General features: G+C 46.4%; 1 protein-coding gene across 2 annotated transcripts in view; it reads left to right on the forward strand.

Annotated features, from left to right (window-relative positions):
* Positions 1 to 240: 240 nt before the first annotated feature.
* The window catches only part of LOC144682555 (serpin H1-like), a 525,388-nt gene continuing 501,905 nt past the window's right edge, over positions 241 to 23,723 (forward strand). Inside the window, exons 1-5 of one of the 2 annotated variants that reach the window (XR_013577072.1) lie at positions 241 to 345; positions 6,631 to 7,238; positions 7,342 to 7,440; positions 10,510 to 10,742; positions 12,606 to 15,011. Coding sequence is in view for 1 of the 2 variants with exons in the window: in XM_078544989.1 (XP_078401115.1) it covers positions 6,659 to 7,238; positions 7,342 to 7,440; positions 10,510 to 10,742; positions 12,606 to 12,908 (1,215 nt within the window). In the remaining variant the exon portion in view is untranslated. Of the gene's footprint in view, positions 346 to 6,630; positions 7,239 to 7,341; positions 7,441 to 10,509; positions 10,743 to 12,605; positions 16,559 to 23,723 lie in introns of those variants that run through there. The other variant, XM_078544989.1, reaches the window with a different exon arrangement.

Genomic DNA, 23,723 nt, shown 5'->3' on the forward strand with positions numbered 1-23,723 from the left:
GGGGGAATCGGGTAAGGAAATTTCCAGAACTCTGGAAGAATTTGTCAACTCTGGCAAAAGTCATTGGCTGATGTCTTCCCTTTCCTCCGCCCCCTAACTTCTCCTCATTTGGTGATTGCTGGGCTGTGTAAAAAAAAAACTCTTCAGCCTTAAACCAGGATTATTTAAAAATTCAGGCAGAGAAAAATCTGTTCGCCCACCTCACTAAAACCATTCCGGGCACACACACATTCCCATTCTCTTCAAAGTCCTGCAGCTGGGGGGAAATGATCCTGTGCTTGATTTGTTTATTTTCTTTCAGAATGACAAAGGCAAAAGTTGACATCACTTTGAAAAAGTTGCAAGGTTAGACCCTCTGATATTTCTTGTGATTTTTTTTTTGGAAGAATGTCAATGTATTTTTTTCCCCAAATCTTTATGGTTTCTCGTCGATGTGAGACAGGGACCAGAACAGCTCTGTGCGCTCGGAATCTCATTTCCGCGAGACAGTGATTTTTCAGGGAAGGAATGCAGGCAGGACTTTTCATTTGCGTGCAGGGAAAGAATGCGCTGCTGCCCGAACGTGAAGTCATTCTGTTCTCTGTCTCATGTCGCATTCCACAGCCTGAGGCCCCTGCTGTGGGGAATGTTGCATTTAAAACTCAAGCCGTTTGAGAGTCACGTAGGCATTGAGGTGTATGTGTACCTGCTAAGGCAATGCATTCTTCAGTCCCCAGAGATAAAGAGGGGAAAACAAATCACGATTGGGTTTTAAGATTCTCATCTGTGTTTTCCAATCGCTGTGCGGCCTCGCCCCTCCCTATCTCTGTTATTCCCTCCAAGATCTCTGTGCTCCACCAATTATGGCCTTTGGCACATCCCGGTTTTAATGGCTCCACAATGAGTGGCCCCTCGCCATATACGCCCTAAGGAATCCGCTCACTAAACCTCTCCCGCTCTCTTAATTCCCTGTCCTCCTTTAAGACACTCCTTAAAAGCTATCTCTTTGACCAGACTTATGAGCCCTCGGTTCTAATATCTCCGTAAATCCTGTCAAATTTGTTCTGATTACACGTCGGTGAGGCACCTTGAGGCGTTTTACTACAGTAAAGGCACTATACAAATGCAAGTCCTTATCGTCATACTCCTCCGTCGCAGCTACTGAAACAAAGGCAGCAGTCATTACACCGGTTAAAGCAATTATCCTGATCAGGAAATGGGAAGAGATTGAATTGTAAAGCTAACTTCTCCCCAAGGAGCAGAGGAGAGCTTGTTGGCTGAACTTCCCAATGCCTCGCTAAAACTGTTGCAGTTTATTTTAAATGATTCCTCTTCCCCTGAGACAGCTGTACATCCTGGGTTGTGTTTTTGTTTAAAATTGTTAAAGGCAAAAAACGTACCCTACTGCATTTGGGTGTGGCCAAATTATTGTCTAGGGTTGCCAGCTCACCGGGTCTGAGTTTCCAGACCACGTCTGTGAGCAACTAGGGCGAAAAACCTTAAGGGGCATTAAACATTTTCTTCCCATTTTCTTTACAGTTATAATGGAGATGGGGAGAAAAGGCTCTTCTGACAGTTGGGATCCATCCAATTGCTTAGTAAAGCATCTGTTGCTGTGGGAAGGGGGGTCCCTCTCAGGATGTGCTCACCGGGTGACCAGTGGCAAGCGTAGGGGGGTGGGAGATCATGTGATGTAGGAATACATCCGACCATAGTTAGCAAGCCCCGAGGATTTCCTCTCTTTCATGGGATGTGGGTGTCGCTGGCAAGGTCAGCGTTTGTTGCCCATCCCTAATTGCCCTTGAAGTGAGTGGCTTGCTCGGCCATTTCAGAGAGTCAACCACATTGCCGCGGGTCTGGAGTCACAAGTGGGCAGATGACAGATTTCCTCCCTGCAAAGGCATTAGCGACAAGGGCATGGGTTTTTACAACAATCAATGATAGTTGGGACTAGCTTTCAATTCCAGATTTTATAACTTGCATTTAAACTCCACCGGTTGGCATAGGGAGGTTCGAACCCATATTCCCAGAGCACTTGCCCGCGCCTCTGGAACTACTAGTCCATGATCTTACCACCACACCACCGCCTGCCCCAACCTAGTGTGTGGGTTTCCACTGAGGACTGTGATTGGGGGGGACAAAGATACAAACACTTCAAATAGATTATCTGACCATTTATCACAAGGCTCATTGGGGAGCTTTGCTGTGCCATGTTACTCCAGGTTACAACACTGCCCTTCAAAAGCCATTAATTAGCTATCATGCCCTTTAGGATATCCTCTCATCATGAAAGGCTTGATCGCAATGCAATATGGTTGACTTTTAACTGTCCTCAGAAATGGCCTCACAAGCCACTCAGTTTTAGCAAGATACTACTCAAAGCTATAATAAATAAGACCAGGCAGACAGCCCAGCATCGACCTAGGCATTGGACTGGACATGACAAAACCAACACTGCAAAGCCCTCTTCACTAACATCTGGAGGCTTGTGCCAAAGTTGGGAGAGCTGCCCCCGCAGCTGACAGTCGGAATGAGGGAATCATACCTCACAGATCATGTCCCAGACACCATCATCACTATCCCTGGGTATGCCCTGTCCCACCGGCAGGACAGATCCACCAGAGGTGGCGGCACAGTGGGATACGATCGGGAGGGAGTTGCCCTAGGATTTGTCAACCTCGGCTCTGGACCCCATGAAGCCTCATGACATCAGGTCAAACATAGGCAAGGAAACCTCCCGCTGATTACCACGTACTGTCCTCCCTCAGTTGATGAATTAGTACTTCTCCATGTTGGACTCCACTTGGAGGAAGCACTGAGGGTGGCAAGGGCACAGAATATACTCTGGGTCAGGGACTTCAATGTCCATCACCAAGAGTGCATTGGTAGCACCACTACTGACCGAGCTGGCCGAGTCCTTTGGCTCATATCTGCCAGACTCACCTTCTGACAGGTGGTGAGAGAATCAACTTGAGGGGAAAACATACCTGGCCTCGTCCTCACCAATCTGCCTGTGCAGATGCAACTGCCAATGACAGTATTGGCGGAGTGACCACCACTGGTGCCACTGGCAAGGCCTCCTTATAGGGGCAATGGGCCGGATTTTTGCAGCCGAGGTGGGTAGCTCGAGTCAGGAAATTTCCCTACTCGGCAGACCCTCTGTTTAAAGAGCCCTGTTACACCCAAAAGAGATGAGGTTAGAGTGACTGCCCTTGACATCAATGCAGCATTTGACCGAGTGTGGCATCAAGGAGCCCCAGCAAAACTGGAGTTAATGGGATTCAGGGGAAAACATTCCACTGGTTGAAGACATACCTAGCACAAAGGAAGATGGTTGTGGTTGTAGGAGGTCAATTATCTCAGCTCCAGGACATCACTGCAGGAGTTCCTCAGGGTAGTGTCCTCGGCCCAACCATCTTCAGCTGCTTCATCAATGACCTTCCTTCCATCATAAGGTCAGAAGTGGGGTTGTTCGCTGACGATTGTACCATTCACAGCTCCTCAGATACTGCAGCAATCTGTTCCCACATGCAGCAAGAACTGGACAATATTCAGGGTTGGGCTGATGAGTGGCAAGTAATAGATTGTCTGGCATTTGTGTGGCACATGAACGTCTCCAACAAGAGAAAATCTAACCATCTCCATTTGACATTCAATGGCATCACCATTGCTGAATCACACGCATCCTGCAGAGTCACCACTGGCGGGAACCGTAACTGAACTAGCTATATAAATACACTAGCTACAAGAGCAGGTCAGAGGTGAGGATTCTTGCAGCAAGTAACTTACCTGCTGACCACCAAAGCCTGTCCACCATCTATAAGGCACGAGTCGGGAGTGTGATGGAATACTCTCCACTTGCCTGGATGAGGGCAGCTCCCACAACACTCAAGAAGCTTGACACCAACCAGGACAAAGCAGCCCATTTGATTGACACCCCATCCACAAACATCCACTCCCTCCACCACCGACGCACAGTAGCAGCAGAGTGTACCATCTACAAGATGCACTGCACCAACCCACCAAGGCTCCTTAGACAGCACCTTCCAAACCCACAATCACTACCACTCAAAGACAAAGGCAGACACATGGGAACACCGCCACCTGGAAGTTCCCCTCCAAGTCACTCACCATCCTGACTCGGAAATATATCGCCGTTCCTTTACTGTCGCTGGGTCAAAATGCTGGAACTCCCTTCCTAACAGCACTGTGGGTGTACCTACACCACATGGACTGCAGCGGTTCAAGAAGGCAGCTCACCCACCACCTTCTCAAGGGCAATTAGGGATGGGCAATAAATGCTGGCCCAGCCAGCGAAGCCCACATTCCATGGATGAATAATCGGTACTCTTTTACTGTTGCATCTCCACGAACTCATTCAAAGAGATTTTGTTACAATGAAATGTTACGGTTGGTGAAACTTGAATGAACCTGTTGAAATGTGGGGTCTCCTAGAACAGCTGTTCTGGGATGTTTTCCCTCGCCTCCCCCAGCGGGCTCTGCGTTAACATCAAGAAAGTAAAATCCTATGAAGAACAATGAGATAATGACCAAATGGCCTCTTGTTTAGTGACATTGGTTAAGGGATAAATATTGACCAAGAGACTGGGCACAGCCACTTTGGGGCGGTACTGAGTTCGAGCACAAGTCAGTGAGGAGTCAGAGAGATGAGGTGAGAAAATTGCGATTGGGGGAGATGGAGAGGAAGGAATTTGAAAGCAAAGCACGTGTGTGTCCCTCCGTGTGGCCGCTTGCTGCCCGCCCAGCATGATAGTTATCTAGTAAATCGTGTACAATCACGAGTTGCTGCTGTCTTTTTGACTGATGCAGCTTTGTGGCCTGATTGTAACGGTGATCCTGGAGCTGAACAAATTGGATCCAGATTTCCAGGAACCCTATGAGACACAAGGGAGCTCAAGGACCCTCCCCTCCAGCTGAGGGCTTTGCCACGTAGCGAGATGCTCAGTTTGAGGAGGTTTAGGAAGCTGTACAGAAAGTTGTGTGAGGCCAGTGCTAAGCCCTCACTTGCTGACACTAGAGAAAGCTGCTGTGTTGATTTGTCAGAGGTGCCTGTCTCAAGCAGTGTTTGAAAATCCACGAATCCGAAATAGGTTTTCTTGTACTGCTCAGAGTTTCCTTATTTAAATTTCATTCTCTCCTCCTCCCTTCTCCTGAAGGCAGCTTGCTTGGAAATCTCCATGGTTACAGATCGTCTTTTGGGAGCTCATCGAAAGTGGTCACCCTTTATCCATAGTCTGGACAGCCCTTTCATTGGAAAAGAACAGGCAACCCCATTCTGCTCTGCTGTATGTAAACGCACATGTATGTGCGCACACTCGTGTGTGTGTGCACGCACATATACACATAAACATACACTTACATAAAACTTGCACCAAGTCCTGTTCACCCATTTCCCCTGTGCTCCACATTCGTTCCCAATCAAACAACACCTCAATTTTAAAACCCCCATCCTTAGTTTCAAATCTTTACTTTCAAACGCTTTCTGATTTCTGTAATCTCCTGCAGCTCCACAGTCCTCCGATCATCATCAACTTCAGCCTCTTGATCATCCCCAACTTTAATTGCATCATCGTTGGTGGCTGTGCCTTCAATTGCCTGGGTCTGATGCTCTGGAATTCCCTCCCTAAACATCTCCGCCTCTCTATCTCACTCTCCTCCTTTTAAGGGTCCCTCCTTAAAACCTATAGTTTTGACCGAGCTTTTGATTATTTTGGCCTAATATCGCACTCGACTCGGTGAAAAATTTTGTTCCAGAGTGCTCCTATCAAGAGGCTTGGTATATTTTATTATATTCAAGGTGTTACATAAATGAAAGTTGTTGTTGTTGTACACATACATGCACATATAAACATACGCAGATATATACACGCACATACTTGCACACACATGTACATACGCATGCACACGACAGGTACATGCATACACACACACCTCCTTCCAGGGCTCAACAGAAAGAAAACAGCAGTTACTCAACACAAGCAGTTAATGTCTCCCTCAGTACAATAAGGTTTAATAACGTGGGTGTCTCCATCTGAAGGACATCACCCATGCCGATTTAATCTGCAATAAAAACAGAAAATGCTGGAAATGTTCAACAGGTCAGGCAGCACCTGTGGAGGGAGGAAAAGAGTTAACTTTTCAGTTTGATGGCTTTTCACCTGACCTTCCATTCAGGTTTCCAACATCTGCAGTATTTTGCTTTCTTGTGAGGATTAAATCCCTATTTCTCGTTTTAACTTGTCTAATTCCCTGTATTGGCTGTGGAAGAGCTAGATTCATCGTTTCAGATTCAGACTCTGATTTCAGACTCTTGCAGACCCAAGTTATACTGCCAGCTCTGCACTGCTGGTCTGGCTTGGTAAAGGAAAATTAACCGGTTCCATGTCCCAGTTGTATTTTAATGTGCCCTCTTGATTTAGTTGTTAAAACTCTGGCCTCATAACATTGGACATTTAATGGATTTGAGCTCCAGATCAGTGTTTTGGCACTGGGCTGAGAGTGGAGCTCAGGACCAAGGGATTGCCGCAATGCCCTTGTCTTGAGAGGTTATGAAGCGGTATAGGAACAGGAGTCAGCCATTCAGCGTTCTCGAACCCCTGAGTAAACACTTTGCTTCTCTTTGCTTTCCAGGATTACACTGTCACCGTCCACCAGAACCATGTGGGTGAACAAGCTCGTGGCCATTAGCCTCCTGATTGTTGTCACAGTGGCTGAGGAAAAGCTGAGTGAACACACAGCTGCCCTGGCAGACAGCAGCGTCAAGCTGGGCCTGAACCTCTACCTCACCATGGCCAAGGACAAGGGCTCCGAGAATATCCTGATCTCCCCTGTGGTGGTCGCCTCTTCCCTCGGGCTGGTGTCGCTCGGCGCCAAGGACCCAACCGCCAGCGAGGCCAAGGCGCTGCTTGACATGAGCAAGGTCCAAGACGACAAGCTCCACTCCGCACTTTCCCAGCTGCTGGTTGAAGTCAGCAATTCCACGGCACGCAACGTGACCTGGAGGATGGGCAGCCGGCTGTACGGGCCAACCTCGGTCAACTTCGCCGAGGATTTTGTGAAGAAGAGCAAGAAGCACTACAACTACGAGTCTTCCAAGATCAACTTCAGGGACAAGAAGGGTGCTCTGAAGTCCATCAATGAGTGGGCAGCAGAAACCACCAATGGCAAACTTCCCGAGGTCACCAAAGACCTGTCGAAAACCGATGGAGCCATGATCATCAATGCAATGTTCTTCAAACGTATGTGGCTATCCATAGGGTTTACACATGGGTATTAGTTTGAATCCATTAGTCCTGTGCAAGCAGATCAATAAAATTCACCGCATTTCCTTTCCATTCACAGCTCACTGGGATGAAAGGTTCCACCACAAGATGGTAGACCAGCGTAGTTTCATGGTGAGCCGCTCCTTAACAATTGGGATCGACATGATGCATCGTACAGGTATGTCTCCTCCAGTTCCCCCTTTTTCTCCAGAAATTTGTGCAACTTAAGCCTATAAGCTACATTGTGACTCCAGTGCAGTACTGCTGGAGTGCTGCACTTCCAGGGGTGCCATGAAACGTTAAACCAAGGCTCTATCTTCCCAATGCAGTCATTGCAGCACATGGCTTTCATTACACCCACATCCTGTCTACCCCTCTGCCTGGTGATGATATAGCCTATTAGATGCCAGTGCGTAGAATGGGAGTGCATCTAAGACTTATTGTTGCGATTAGGGAGGCAGAAAACTGTGGTGGGGGTTAAGAGCTCATGCTCGGTGCACATCTTCATCAAGAGAAGACCATTGTTGTTACAACTGCCAAACCCATCTTTTCTGTTGACCCCTCCAATGCCTCTCAATCTGCTCCAACTCTTGCATTGAAGTCACCAAGAATGATTAGTTTGTCTGATTTTGGTACAGCAGCAACCACGGATTGGAGGTCATCATAGTATTTATCCTTGTCTCCATCAGGGTTGGTCATGGTGGGGCCATACACATTGATCAGAATTGACTGCCTGTTGCAGGAAGTTTAAGCACCATCAGACCATCTTTAGCACCCTTGGAAAAGCAAGTTTAACCTACTGGCTACCTGGTTCATGACAGAAAAGCTTACGCCAGCTTCACACCATTCTTCTTTTCCATGTCCACTCCAAAAGGTTGTATAACTTGTCCCATGCCCTTGAGCTGACCCTCCTCAGATAGATGAGCCTCACTGAGGGCAGTGAGCTGGACGTTGTACCTCGCCAGCTCTCTCCCGACAATAGCAAGGCTTCTTTCAGGTCTGTCAGCTGTGGCATTGCCCATAAGGGTGCAAAGATTTCATGTGCCAACGGTGACTGATGTCACCTTTCCTTTCTTTTTTGAGTTGATAGGATCCCTACCAGTTGCACCCTCTGGCCAGGGAGGTGAAGCAGACAATGTTTAGGGCACCTTTTCTAGCCCCTTCCTCATACGAGGGAGGTGAGCAGTGTGGTCCTGTACAGGGCTGCTCAGTGGGGGTGGGGGTGCCGAATTCCACTTCTTCCTTCCCGTGGAAAACGACGGTATGGCCTGAGCAGATTCACGGCTACAGCTCCCAGTGAACCCACACCCGCTGCTATGTCGCTTTCCCAACGCTACAGGACTTGTGACAGATAGATGAAGGATGGCAGATGATAGGAAGATGATGAACACAACTTGTGTGTGAATTGCATGAGAGTGAGGCAGATTTGCTCATCGTCAGCCTCATTCTCTCATCCTGATCTATTTGCAGCCAGACAATTCTAGATGTCTGGAGATAGATGCAATAGGTGACCATGGCGTCTTCTGTGTCTTTGTCGAACTCTACGTGTCCCACAACACGATGCTGACCCACCTTCAACTCTGTTGAACCTTAGATTGGTCTCATCCACCCAGTCCCCTGGAATGGGTCCTCGCATGCCGAGGTGGACAATTCCTAAGTCACCAAGGGTAGGGGACTTGACCCTTCCCCTCACCTGGCTTGGCCCACCCGTCAACATGGTTTACTGCGGTGTGGCCACTGTCACAGGCTAACAACAATTTGGAGCACAGGTGAGAGCTGGGTGAAGGTGAGGACCAACACAGAGTGAATCACTCCAAAGGGTGCAGCGAGCCTGCCTGTGAGAGGTGTTACCCCTCCCTTACACCCTAACGTTTTCTAGTGTTACAACCGAGTTCAATCTGTCCTGGCCCAAACACCCCTAAGCTGTGCCTTTCCAGCAGTGGTCACTGGACATCTTTCGGGAACATGATTTTAGTGCAGAAGCAGTGAGGGCAGGTTGGTCAGTAAGCAGGGGGACACAGATTTAAGATAACTGGCAAAGCAAGCAGAGGGTAGACAAGAACATTTTTTAACACAGCGAGTTATGATGACCTGTATTGTGCTTCCAGTGAGCTTAATCAAAAAGAAAGGAGTTCAAACATCAGGCTTGGAAGTTGACACACTGTACAATGAACCAGGACCTGAAACAGTGAAAAAATCCCAAAGACCTTAAGTGCAATCAAAACGTGAAGTATCAGACCAAGGAATACATGAAGAAATACATGCAGAAATTTGGCACCATTTACCAAACTAAGGAACAACCAAATGACTATGAACCATCCATTTTAATCGCTCCAATAATGATGGCTTTACATTCAGCTATTCAGTCCCTAAGCCCTTGAATTCCCTCTCTGGACCCCTCTGCTTCTCTCTCCCCCTTTTAAGATGTTCCTTAAAACTTACCTCTTAGAGATTATGGTCACCAGCCTTGATATCTCCTTGTGTGGCTCAGTGTTATATTGTGTTTGATAATCACACCAGTGAAGAGTCTTGAGACGAGTTACTAATTAAAGGTGCTAAATAAATGCATGTCTTTGTTGTAATGAGGTTCCATGAACCATTCCGTGCAATCGAGCAGCCATGTATGGAATGGGAATGCCTTCATTCAACGCAAATTATCCGCTCTTCATTTATCCTTTTGGAAATTCTCTCCACGAAGGGGTGATTGTGCATCTTATGCCAGAGCCTTCACACCAGGTGGCAATACTGATTGGATGCCAATTGGAGTGAGGGTGAGCTGGCAAAATTCAGTGTTAACTGAAGGTCCAGTGGATGGTGAAGGAATCAGGATTCTTTCACTTCTTCACAACACATTTGTAATCTTACAGCACAGAACGAGGCCATTTAGTCCATCGTTTCTGTGCTGGATCTTTGAAAGAGCGAGCCCATTTAGTCCCACTCTGCTATTGTTTCCCCATTTCCCTGGTATTTTTCCCCTTCGAGTGTTTATCCAATTACCTTTGGAAAGTTACCATTGAGTCTGCTTCCACCATTCTTTCAGGCAGCGCATTCCAGTTCAAAACAACTCACTGTGTAAAAAATGCTCTTCTTCTTATCTGCCTCCTGCTTCTTTTGCCAATTCTCTTAAATCTGTTTCCTGACCCCGCTCCGCCCCTTCCCCCGCCGTAGTCACAGGAATTAGTTTCTCCTTATTTACTTCAAGGCTTTGAACACTTTGTGAAAGTATTGTTTATCTCTTCCATTTCAGGGCTTTATAACTTCTATAAGGATGAAAGCAACCAGCTGAACATTCTGGAGATGCCCCTAGCCCACCAGTTATCCAGCATGCTCTTCGTCATGCCCTACCACCTGCAGCCTCTGGACAAAGTAGAGAAACTGCTGACCAAGGAACAGATCAATACCTGGTTGGGCAAGCTTCAGAAACAGGCAGTGGCCATTTCCTTGCCAAAGGTCAAGCTGGGGGTTAGTCACGAGCTGCAGGTAAGCCTTAGACTAGAAAGGAAGAAACAGCTTGCATTTGTATAGCACCTTTCGTGACCTCAGGATGGAAACGCGCAGCTGATTTGCACACAGCAAGATCCCACAAACGGTGATGCAATGGTGACCAGGTCTTCTGTGTTTTTTTTTTCCAAAAGCGATATTGGTTGAGGGATAAATATTGGGTCTGATCCTTGGCACATCTCCCTCGCTCTTCTTTGAAATAGTGCCATGGGGCCTCGGTTTAAAGTCTCATTCGAAGGACGGTACCCCCGACTGCGCAGTGCTCCCTCAGTGCTGTGTTTGGAGTCTCCGCTCAAGTTATGCGCTCAAGCCTCTGGGGTGGGGTTTGAATCCACAACCTCCTGATACAGTGACACGGTCGACAACATTGGATTCAGCTAGGCCAGGTGTTCCAATGGTCATTACTGAATACTTTATCACAAAGTGACCCAGGGAGCAGTTGGAAGTAGCTTTGTTAGGACAGGACCTGGGGCCCAGCATTATGTTCGAGTGGTGGTTCATTCCTGCTGCTTTGTCCAAGGTTGTGTACTGCAGTCCCTTCATGAAAAGGCAAATTACAGCAAAAATGTTTGCGGTTACATCCCCTTCTTCGCTGTGCAAAGTATTGTTATTTTTTTCAGAAAACTGGTTGACCTGCTTCCCACCCAGATTTGTCAGAAGGTTACTGGGGTGAAAAGGATTAAGTGATAGGGAAAGGGCTGCATAGACTAGATTTATATTCCCTTGCATCTAGAAGATTAAGTGATTGAGGTGTTTAAGATGGTTAAAAGAGTTGATAAGTTGGATATCCTCTGATGGAAGGGTCTGTTTCTTTTTGATTGGCTGCAGAAGGCAGAGTATGGATGTGCCAGGCAACCAATAGTGGGAGAGTTCGGAGGTTGGTGGCTGGATGAGTGATGAGACCTCCAGGATTAAGTCCAACCAGAACTGGCACTCCTAATTCCTTTGACAGTGCTGGAGGTCTTGGGGCTCAGTAGGTCGCACCCCTGCCACTGAGCCTGAAGCTCCAGGTTCAAGTCCCGCTCCAGGGCTTGTCGGCCACGGAAGAATCATTCATGGTACGGTCCAACAGGTTGATAATCAGCCTCCTAACACTTGCCCACTATTCCCCAAAGGGAACAAAGTGTGTGTGAAGATACAAACAGTCCAATCCAAGTGGTAGAGCCAATGACGTTGACTGCTCTGTTCTGTGTTGTTAGCACTGCATCCATTCAGGCACATTATTGACTTAAACCATTAGTAATCACACAGTGGAACTCGTTGTCTGTGAAGCACTTTGGAGACATGTTATTAGATGCAATAAAACTGCAAGTTGCCTTTTGGCGATAGATCAATAATTATTCATGTTGTGCTCTGGCTAAAACTCACTGAAGTGGTTCCTCCTCCTTAGTCAGTGGGATTATGAAGTCAGATTGCCTCAACATGGTTTGTATTCCCTTAAATACAGCAGATCGAGAGGTGAATTGATCAAGGTGTTGAAAATGTTTAAAAGGATTCGATAGGGCAGATACAGAGAAATTATTACTCTGATGGGGGAATCAAATTAGGAAGCATAATGTTAAAATTAAGGCTGGGCCGTTCAGGATATGATCGGAGGGCAATATTTCACATAAAAGAAAAAGGAAATTTGCAGCTCTTTTCCCCCCTGTGCACCCACCCCCACCCTAAAAGGAATGGTTGCTGGGGGTGGGTCAATAGATTTGAGTCAGGTAGGAGGGATATGGAATAATGAAGTTGAGGTGCAGATCTAATTGAGTGGTGGAGCAGACTCGAGGAGCGGAGTGGTTGGCTCATGGTACTGCACTAGTCATGACCTATGTTAATTTTTTATTTTGCACCTAGAAACATCTGGCTAGCATTGGTTTGACCACAGCAGTTGACAAAAGCAAAGCAGACCTGTCCAAAATCTCCGGGAAGAAGGACCTGTACCTGGCCAATGTTGTCCACGCGGCTGCCCTGGAGTGGAGCACTGATGGGAACCCATATGATGCCTTCATCTATGGCCGAGAGGACCTGAAGAATCCCGAAATCTTCTACGCCGATCACCCATTCTTCTTCTTGGTCAAGGACAAAAAGACTAACTCAGTCCTGTTCATTGGGCGGCTAGTGAAGCCTGAGGGTAGCAAAATGCATGACGAGTTGTAGCCTCAGTTCAGTTTCAGTACTTAAGACGCAGATGGTGTGGTTGATGCTCAAAATGCAACATATTTTAAAGTTTTTTTTTTAAAATGTCAACTATTCTATCTTACCTGTTTGACCTCCTAATCTTTGGGTTAGAGTGTAGGTTGTTTGAGAATGACCATCTCCAACCCCAACTCAATAGGATATTACAGGCCAGTTAATCAAAAGCAACTGAGGCTTCCAGCTCCTCTCTGGTTTCACAGCGCATTTTCCACTCAAACCCTATTACTGCTTCCACCACTAAACCGCACATAAAATCATTAGCAAGAATGGGATTGAAGACCAAAGAGAACCAAGTCAAACTATAACAGCACAGGAACAGGCCATTCAGCCCAGCTGGCCTCTGCCAGTATTTATGCTCCTCACTTGTTTAACCCATCCCTATCACCATATCCTTCTATTCCTTCCTCCCTCATGTGTATATCTAGCTTTACCTCAACTGCTCCAACTGGGAATGAGTTCCACACTCTCACCATTTCCTGGGGAAAAGAAGTTTCTCCTGAATCCCCGATGAGTTTACTGTCCTATATTGTTTTTATAAAACATGTCAACCTCCTCTCGAAAAGTCTGATTTGAAATATTTTGATTTTAACCTCAGCTTTTTTTTTTATATATATGCGGAATATACTCCGAGAGTTTCAAATTCCAGCGGAGTGGTGGGAAAGTGGGACAGTTCGAACGCCTCAAGCCTTGTCCTCCGTGGATCTGACGCGAGGGTTTTCATACTCAGTCCAATTGAGGCACAATAAACGCCCAGCAACAGGGTTTTGAATTTTGCCTTGTCCTCAGGGAGCAATTTATACTTGATAGACTCAATGAAGCATGAGCGACCAGTCTACTAACAGAGTTATCTGGGGCAACTCTATATCACTGAGTCAGCCTACTTGCACCACTTGGTTTATGTTACTTAGAATTTACAACACTGAACCAAACGGGCTGGTGTTTATGTTTCATGAGACCCTCCTTCCACCCTATTTTTAAAAATTGGCTCTTGGGATGTGGGTATCGCTGGCTAGGCCAGCATTGTATTTATTGTCCTTGTTTGGGGGGTGTTTAAGAGTCAACGGCATTGCTGTGGGGCTGGTAAGGACAGCAAATTTCCTTCCCTAAAGGCCATTAGTGAACCAATGGGTTTTTAATGACAATCAGCATCAGACTTTTAATTCCAGGTTTTTTTATCACCATCTGCCATGGTGGGATTCAAACCTGGGCCCCCAAAGCATTACGCTGGGTCTCTGGAACCAGTGACAATACCACTATGCCACCACCTCGCCTCACCCTATCAGCTTGAGTCCTTCTCTCCTTCATGTGTTTATCTAACCTCCCCTTAAATGCACCTTCGCTATTCACTTCAGCGACTCCATGGGGTCGAAAGTTCCACATTCCAGACAGAATTGTCCCAGACTTGCACTAAAGTACAGCACTCAGTTCTTCCAGCCCAGGACAGCAGCATTGAAGACATGGCCCTGAAAGGCAAGAAGGCTGCAGCCTTTGAGCGCCTTTTGGACACTGTGGAGTCTGTGATGTCCTCCACCCCTGCTCTGACCACAGAAAGGGCAGCAACATTACCACTCCAGCTTGGTAGACGATGGCAGTGGTGATCAGTGCCAATGCTGCACACAAGCGGTTGGCCATCCAGTGCAGATAGAGGATGAATGATCTCATCCATGCAGCTAGGGTATGGCAACCATCTCATCACTCCAAACTCACACACTCCAACCCATCACACATTCACTGGCATCTCACTCACTGCCAGCTCAAGGGACATCACCACTCACTCTCTCACACACACCCTCACATCTCCATCTGGCCTCATCTCCTCTGGAGACTGTCTCCTCAGCCCTCACCACCTTGAGGTGACTTGCACAGATCAACATGTGCCCCCCCCACACACACCCTGGGATACCCTCCTTCCCCAGTACAGCCCTCACCCTGCAGCCTCTTCCCTTGCCTGAGGCCACTTCTCCCCCTTCCCCAAACAAACCCTAGCCCTGCAGCTGTTGAAAAGCCACCCACACCTTATGGCTGGTCTGGTTGGTAGAGACCTGCCCGTGAGCCCCCCTAACAGTGATGTGGTGCTGCCTGTGAAGCCTGGCGCTGATGACTACGAGTGCTGCCCGAAGCAAGGTGGGCAAAGAAACCTCGAAGTCCCGAGTGAAGTGCCGCTCGCCAAGTGAGCGCCTTATATATGCTGTTGTGAAACACATCGGCGTGTTTTCTGCTGACGTTGGATGATCCAGCGGGGGAGGGGGTTGGGGGGCGGGGGGCAGTGATGAGTCTGGCGGGCTGGCCTTCTAATGATGTGCAGACATATTACAATACAGTCTCAGCCCAACATCCGATGGCAGGAATCGGGCTGAGCAGACAATTGCAAACTAGTTTCACAATGTCATGAAAACGATTTTTGGCCTTCTTGCCATATTGTCCGCTCGCTCACCCCACCAGGCACACCTGACACCACCGGGCACACCTGACACCACCAGGCACACCTGACACCACCGGGCACACCTGACGCCACCGGGCACAGAAAATCCCGACCTCCAGGTATAGAAATTTGTTTTGAATTCCCTTCTGGATTCATTAGTGACTATCTTATATTTATGAACCCTGGGTTTTAGACTCGCCTACAATGTTTTTTGAAGCAGCACTGAGGTATTAAATAAGCCCGGTGAAAACCCTGGAAGCACTATCTCTGGTTGGAGAGGTGATGGAGGATGCCTTCCAACTATCATGGGACAGTGGCCACTAGAACCACGATTATCTATGTGGTGATGGAGATCCCCGCAGAGAGATTTCCGGCACATGATTGAGATCACCTCCCTCCCCTATTCTTAGCCTGACGCTGTGAGTGTCCAGTTGGCTTATTCTGGATAAGTGCTGACCTGGTTCAGCGTGAGGCATCTCGTATACGTGGGTGACATCCCCCAAGGGTTTTCTAGCTCTCTTGAAGGGCTGGTGACTCCCTGTCAAGCTTGGAAAAACTCAAAGCATAAAGAACACAGTGGTGGTGGTGAATTACAGTTCACTGAGGGAGTCCAAGTTGCACTTTATACATGCCTGTTGCAGTCTGGAGCAATGAATAGTGATGGTAGAGTCTCCACTGTTCCTGCCATCGCATGGCTGACCAGCAATCTCTCCCACTCTTACTGCCCGCCATTGGCATGTGCTGGAAGGATTTGCAGGCTGATACTCAACTCTTTTGGCCATCGACTGGGGTGGGGCTTGAACCCGGAGCTTCTGGCTCAGAGGCAGGGACATCATCCACTGCACCAAAAGGCCTCCCCTAAAGAACACAGAGCCTGTGTCAAATTGTTTTTTAAATAAAAAACCTTCTCTTGCATGCTAGTTGGCTTATGCAAAAATATTTGGGAATGATCGAGAAAAGGGCTCAATTGGTTTGTATTATGAGCAGTTAATGTATATCCTGAAAAGAGGTTGATGATGATATACTGTGTTTGGGAGAAGGTTCTTTCACTGATTTAGTCATTGACAATGGATTTAGACATGTTGCAGAACTTCCTGGATCACACATCTGTATGGATGGATTTGTGGCAATTGTAAGAACAGTTGTGAAACCACTTTTTGGTTTTGTTTTACAATAAAATTTGAAATGATGAATTTCCTTACTGTCACACTTTTGTTTTTGTCGTCAGTGAGAAGTTGATGCAGAGTACAGTTTGAGGGAGGCTTGGGGAAACCATAAGACCATAAGACATAGGAGCAGAAATTGGGCCATTCGGCCCATCGAGTCTGCTCCACCATTCAATCATGGCTGATAAGTTTCTCAACCCCATTCTCCTGCCTTCTCCCCGTAACCTTTGATCTCCATACCAATCAAGAACCTATCTATCTCGGTCTTAAATACACTCAATGACCTGGCCTCCACAGCCTTCTGTGGCAATGAATTCCATAGATTCACCACTTTCTAGCTAAAGACGTTTCTCCTCATCTCTGTTCTAAAAGGTCTTCCCTTTACTCTGATGCTGTGCCCTCGGGTCCTAGTCTCTCCTACTAATGGAAACATCTTCCCGACGTCCACTCTATCCAGGCCTTACAGTATTCTGTAAGTTTCAAACAGATACCCCTTCATCCTTCTAAACTCCGAGTATGGACCCAGAGTCCTCAAACATTCCTCATATGTTAAGCCTTTCATTCCTGGGATCATTCTCGTGAATCTCCTCTGGACCCTTTCCAGGGCCAGCACATCCTTCCTGAGATACGGGGCCCAAAATTGCTCACAATATTCTAAATGTGGTCTGACCAGAGCCTTATAAAGCCTCAGCAGCACATCCCTGCTTTTATATTCTAGTCCTCTCGAAATAAATGCCAACATTGCATTTGCCTTCCTAACTACTGACTCAACCTGCAAGTTAACCTTAAGAGAATCCTGGACTAGAACTCCCAAGTCCCTTTGCATTCCAGATTTCTGAATTCTCTTCCCATTTATAAAATAGTCTATGCCTCTATTCTTCCTACCAAAGTGCATGACCTCACACTTCCCCACGTTGTATTCCATCTGCCACTTCTTTGCCCATTCTCCTAACCTGTCCAAATCCTTCTGCAGCCTCCCCGCCTCCTCAATACTACCTGTCCCTCCACCTATCTTTGTATCATCTGCAAACTTAGCCAGGATGCCCTCAGTTCCTTCATCTAGATCATTAATGTATAAAGTGAAAAGTTGTGGTCCCAAAACTGACCCCTGCGGAACTCCACTAGTCACCGGCCGCCATCCTGAGAAGGACCCCCTTATCCCCACTCTCTGCCTCCTGCCAGACAGCCAATCTTCTATCCATGCTAGTACCTTGCCTCTAACACCATGGGCTCTTATCTTACTGAGCAGCTCCTGTGCGGCACCTTGTCAAAGGCCTTCTGGAAGTCCAAGTAGATAACATCCATTGGCTCTCCTTTGTCTAACCTACTCGTTACCTCCTCAAAGAATTCTAACAGATTTGTCAGGCATGACCTCCCCTTGATGAAACCATGCTGACTTTGCCCGATTTTACCATGCACTTCCAAGTATTCTGAAATCTCATCCTTAATAATGGACTCTAAAATCTTACCAACGACCGAGGTCAGGCTAATTGGCCTGTAATTTCCCGTCTTTTGCCTCACTCCCTTCTTAAATAGGGGGGTTACATTAGCGATTTTCCAGTCCTCTGGGACTCTCCCTGACTCCAGTGATTCCTGAAAGATCACCACTAACACCTCCACTATCTCTTCAGCTATCTCCTTCAGAACTCTGGGGTGGAATCCATCTGGTCCAGGTGATTTATCCACCTTCAGCCCTTTCAGTTTTCCTAGCACCTTCTCCTTGGTAATGGCCACCATACTCACCTCTGCCCCCCGACTCTCTTGAACTTTGGGGATGTTACTCGCGTCTTCCACCGTGAAGACTGACGCAAAGTACCTATTCAGTTCCTCCGCCATTTCTTTGTTCCCCACTACTACTTCTCCAGCGTCATTTTCCAGCGGCCCAATATCCACTTTTGCCTCTCCCTTACCCTTTATATATCTAAAAAAACTCTTGCAATCTTCTTTTATATTACTGGCTAGTTTACTCTCATATTTAATCTTCTCCCTCCTTATTTCTTTTTTAGTTGTCCCTTGTTGGTCTTTGTAGGCTTCCCAATCCCCTGGTTTCCCACTGCTCTTTGCTGCATTGTATGCTTTCTCTTTAGCTTTTATGCTGTCCCTGACTTCCCTTGTCAGCCATGGTTGCTCGTCCTCCCTTTAGTATGCTTCTTCTTCCTAGGGATGAATTTTTGCTGTGTCTCCCAATTTACTCCCAGAAACTCCTGCCATTGCTGTTCCACTGTCTTTCCTGCTAGGCTCATCTCCCAGTCAATTCTGGCCAGCTCCTCCCTCATGCCTCTGTAGTTGCCTTTATTCAATTGTATTACCGTTACATCTGATTCCAGCTTTTTCCTCTCAAATTGCAGGGTAAATTCTATCATATTATGGTCACTTCCTCCTAAGGGTTCCTTCACCTTAAGCTCCCTTATCAAATCTGCCTCATTACACATCACTAAATCTAGAATTGCCTGTTCCCTAGTGGGCTCCACCACAAGCTGCTCCAAAAAGCCATCTCGTAGACATTCCACAAATTCCTTTTCTTGGGATCCACTACCAACCTGATTTTCCCAGTCTACCTGCATATTGAATTCCCCCATGATCACTGTAACCTTGCCTTTCTGACACATCTTTTCTATCTCCTGGTGTATCTTGTGCCCCGCATCCTGACTACTGTTCGGAGGCCTGTACATAACTCCCATTATGGTTTTTTTACCTTTGCGGTTCCTCAACTCTACCCACACAGATTCTACATCATCTGACCCTACATCATTTCTTGCCATCAATTTAATTTCATTTCTTACTAACAAAGCAACCCTACCCCCTCTGCCAACCTGCCTATCTTTTCGATAGGATGTATATCCTTTTATATTTAGCTCCCAGTCCTGATCCCCTTGCAGCCATGTCTCCGTGATGCCCACCACATCATACCCGCCAATTTCAATCTGCGCCACAAGCTCATTTACCTTATTTCGTATACTGCGTGCATTCAGATACAACACCTTCAGTCCTGTATTTCCCGACCCCTTTCTCATTGTCGTCCCTTTATCTGATGTGCTTGAAGTTAGATTCCTAGCCCTTTCCAAACACTCTGTCCTATTTTGTGTTCTGGGGACTTTAATAACCTCTCCTGGGCTCTCCTTTCTTTTCAGTTTTTTCATAATTATCCACGAAGTTGAATCTACCCCCCTACACGCTAACCTGCTGCTTTGTTTCCTCGCTAATGGCCAATTAGTTCAGTAGACGCACCGGGTTTGGAAAACCAGCACAGATCTGATCGATGAGGGTTGAAATAAAAAGTTTCACTCAGCATCCTTGGGCAATGGGAACACAGGAAATTGGAACAGGAGTCGGCCAAGTGACTCCTCAAGCCTGCTTCTTCATTTAAAAAGATCATGTTGAACAAAATCAACTCCACTTTCCTTTCCAACCAAAATCCTAGTCTTGAATATACTCAGCGGCTGAGTGTTGACCGGCCTCTGGGATAGAGAGTTCCAAATATTCATAGCTTTCCATTCCTGCTGCTGAAACCCTGATCAATGCCCTTTTCGTTTCTGGACTGAGCTATTCCAATGTCTAATCTTTTCCTGGTCAGTCTCCCATCCTCCCACCTTCTGTAAACTTCAGCATTCCAGAACTCGGTTATCCATATCCAATTCTGCAGTACCCAACCACTCAGTAAAGTCCAGTGTGACTTTACACTTGAAACGTTAACTCTGTTTCTCTCTCCACAGATGCTGCCAGATCCACTGAAGTTTTTCCAGAACTTCTGTTTTCATTGCCAAAACCTGCTCTGTTACATTACAAAAATTCATATATTAATGAAATAACAGTCCATTACATCAATATTGAATAAAAAGAACTATTCAACTGATAATTATTAACCTCTCTGTAGCTTGTGCAAGAGTTTGCTCTCCCATTCATTATATTACAATGATGCATTAAGTTCTGTCCTGACCTATCCATTACATAGGAATCAGAGCACAGGGACAGGCCATTTATGCTACACATGGACCTCTTCCACTTTTAACATTTTAGACTGTGTCCCCCAGGTATTTGAAATATATCATCTTTGAGTCAAGGATCCTGGAGAGTAATGGTGATCAACACTTCATCCAGCAAATTTATTATATGGTGGACATCTGGCCACCCTATGGCAAGCAACATTCAGGGAATCAAAGTGTGGAGGAAGCATCTCTCATTTCAAGGAACGCTCCACAAACAAAATGATGGTTCACCAGAAGCACTCTGCTTTTCCCAAGCCTCTTCAAAAATGTTAATTCCCCCCCCCTTCCACCCAAAACAGGTGCTGGCAACAGCACCATGGCAAAACATTCTGTAGGTCCCTCAAATGGACGTGTGAAGTCAGCATGGAGCAGCTCGGGGTCACTTGCCTCAACCAGGTGCATTCCCAAACGCCAAGCAGCACCCGAGGAAGCCATGGCTGATTTAAAGACCCGACTGCTCCCGGCACCTCAATGGAGCCCCCATCAGGGTGCAAGGGATGTCCGGTTAAAACCAATATTGCCAGAGGACCCAAAGCCTGCAGAATATCCCACATGCACAATACTGAGGCAAGCTCATCTAGCCTCAATTAACACAAAATGAACATTAATTGCCTGCCCTTTCCCCAGTGAAACAAAAGCTTTCAGAGTGAACATATGCAAGATGCCAATGAATGATGGTAACTCGCCCTCCAGAGAAGGAAGGGCAATGGAGGCGTTCTGGTTGGCATTCACTTTGGCCACCCTGAGCTCAGAACCATTTGCACAGACCAAGTATGTTCAGAAACTCCCAAAGTTCTATGCTGGTACTGAACTGTGTTATTCAGATCCATACCACTTGGTGAAATTAAAACGGAGACACAGCTGCTTTCTTTGCTGGAGAGAGTTTATTGATTTAGTTCACAGTCAACACTACTCCAGCTGCCCAGTGTCCCAACTATCCCCATTTATAACTCTTTCGAGTACATTCACAGTTCTTTGACTTTTTTTTTTCCGGGAGTGGGACATGAACCCACAACCTTCTGACTCAAAGGTGAGGGTGTTATGAACTGAGCCACAGCTGACACCTCTATCCCCGTTTATAATCTTTAGAATTGTCTTCCTAAACGGAGTGGGTGTACTTGGTGACCACTTTGGTGCCTTCGTAGACGGCGTGTTTAGCCAATTCCCCCGGCAGCATGAGGCGGACGGCGCTCTGGATCTCCCTGGCCGAGATGGTGCGGCGCTTGTTGTAGTGAATGAGGTGCGACGCCTCGGAGGCGATGCACTCGAAAATGTCGACAACGAAGGAATTCATAACGCTCATGGCCTTGGACGAGATCCTGGTGGAAGGGTGGACCTGGGTCAGCACCCTGTACACGTAGATGTAATAGCTCTGCTTGCGAGATTTTATTAGCTTCTTAGGCGGCTTCTTGGTGACTTTAATCAGCGACTGTTTCGACGCCTTGAAGGCACCACCCTTCGTCGCAGCCGCCGAGTCAGGCATTGCACTCAACTCGGACCAACACAAGTATAGGTGTACAAATACCCGCCACCTATTTAACAATGTATTTGCCATTATCCTCAACAATGTGATTGCCATTAAACCTTAACAATGAAATCAATAAGACATTGACAAACAAAAGTATCATACTTCACCCAATGCAGACATGTTTGATTGGACATGGATTAAATTGGGCCACTAATTGCCAATGTGCTACAAATATAAGTGTACAGGATAAATGGGCACCCTAATTGGCAACAGAAGCAGTTCCAAAGAACATTTGTATAAATCTTTGTACAAGTGTACAAGGGCTTTATAAATAGAGCACAAAAGCATGGAAATTATGCTGAACCTCAACTGGAAGATGGGCACTGTGCTTCAAGAATTGTTCTGACCGTAGCCGATATTATTTGCTGAGCAAGCCAAATCCCAGGGGGAAACTTGTCTAAAAGATTTATTAACAAGAAAGGGAAAAACTTATGTACAAAAGATTAAAGTTACACAGCTAAAACAGTTTTACAAAACAACCACCCCCCCCACAAAAAGCCACTTGGTCAGAATACATGAGTAAACTTCTTGGCAACAACTCCCTTATAGATTTTTAACCATAAAAATCCAGTAATATTACCCAAGGCAAAGACTGCTGTCACTTTAGTAAGGTGTCCGTTCTTTCCCACTCCAGTGGAAATCCAAAAGAAAGGTTCAGAAACAGGCTGCTTTGATCTCATTGTTAAGGTTTAATGGCAATCACATTGTTGAGGTTAATGGCAAATACATTGTTAAGTAGGTGGCGGGTATTTGTACACCTATAAATGGAGATAGCTGGGACACTGGGCAGACTTCTCTGGCTTGAAAACCCGATGGTTGCTTCAAATTCACAACCTTCTCCCAGCACAGATCTGATATTAGGACATCTCCCCCCAACACAGCCAACAACTCAGCTCAACATCTTTCCTTAAACATCCTTTTCCCCTTTCATCTTAGATTCTATTGTCCTCAGCACCTCTTTGAACTCAAGTTTTTCAAAATCTAAAAACTCTTCATGTTTTCCTATAACCTCCACTTTGGGTCAAATCAAAGTTAATAACCTTCCCATGTTTACTTATGAAACCTTTGAAAGTTGTGAAAGTCCCTTGTCACTCCTAAACTCCCCTTTGAAATTTAACAGCTGAAAAGTCAAGTCCCTATTTATCTTATAATGCAAATTTTAAAACCCAACCTATTTACTTGCACATTCAGCTTCACCATAGTCTCTCATTACAAATGCATGTATTTAGCATCTTTACCTTTCATTGTTCAGTTCCCACAGGCAAGCTGTCTTTACTAACCTTCCCCCAGTTTAATTAATCATGGACATACACACACACCCTTCTTTACAGAATAACACCATTTTCCGAAAAATATTAAGAAAAACATCCATCTTCACAGAACAATGTGAAGCCAACAGAGATGGTACAGAAGATATTCACTAGAATAGTTTCTAAGATGAGGAAGCTCAGTTACGTGGATAGGTTGGAGAAGCTGGGTTTGTCTCCTTAGAGAAGAGAAGGTTGAGAGGAGATTTAATTGAGCCATTTGACATCATTACAAGTGGACAGAGCGCATTCCAAAATACCAAACCCACAGCCGCTACCATCTAGAAGGAGAAGGGCAGCAGACACATGGGAACACCACCACCTGCAAGTTCCCCTCCAAGGCACACTCACCATCCTGACTTGGAAA

Source organism: Cetorhinus maximus, chromosome 7, assembly GCF_964194155.1.
Source record: "Cetorhinus maximus chromosome 7, sCetMax3.hap1.1, whole genome shotgun sequence".
In the NCBI taxonomy this organism is placed as follows: Eukaryota; Metazoa; Chordata; class Chondrichthyes; order Lamniformes; family Cetorhinidae; genus Cetorhinus; species Cetorhinus maximus.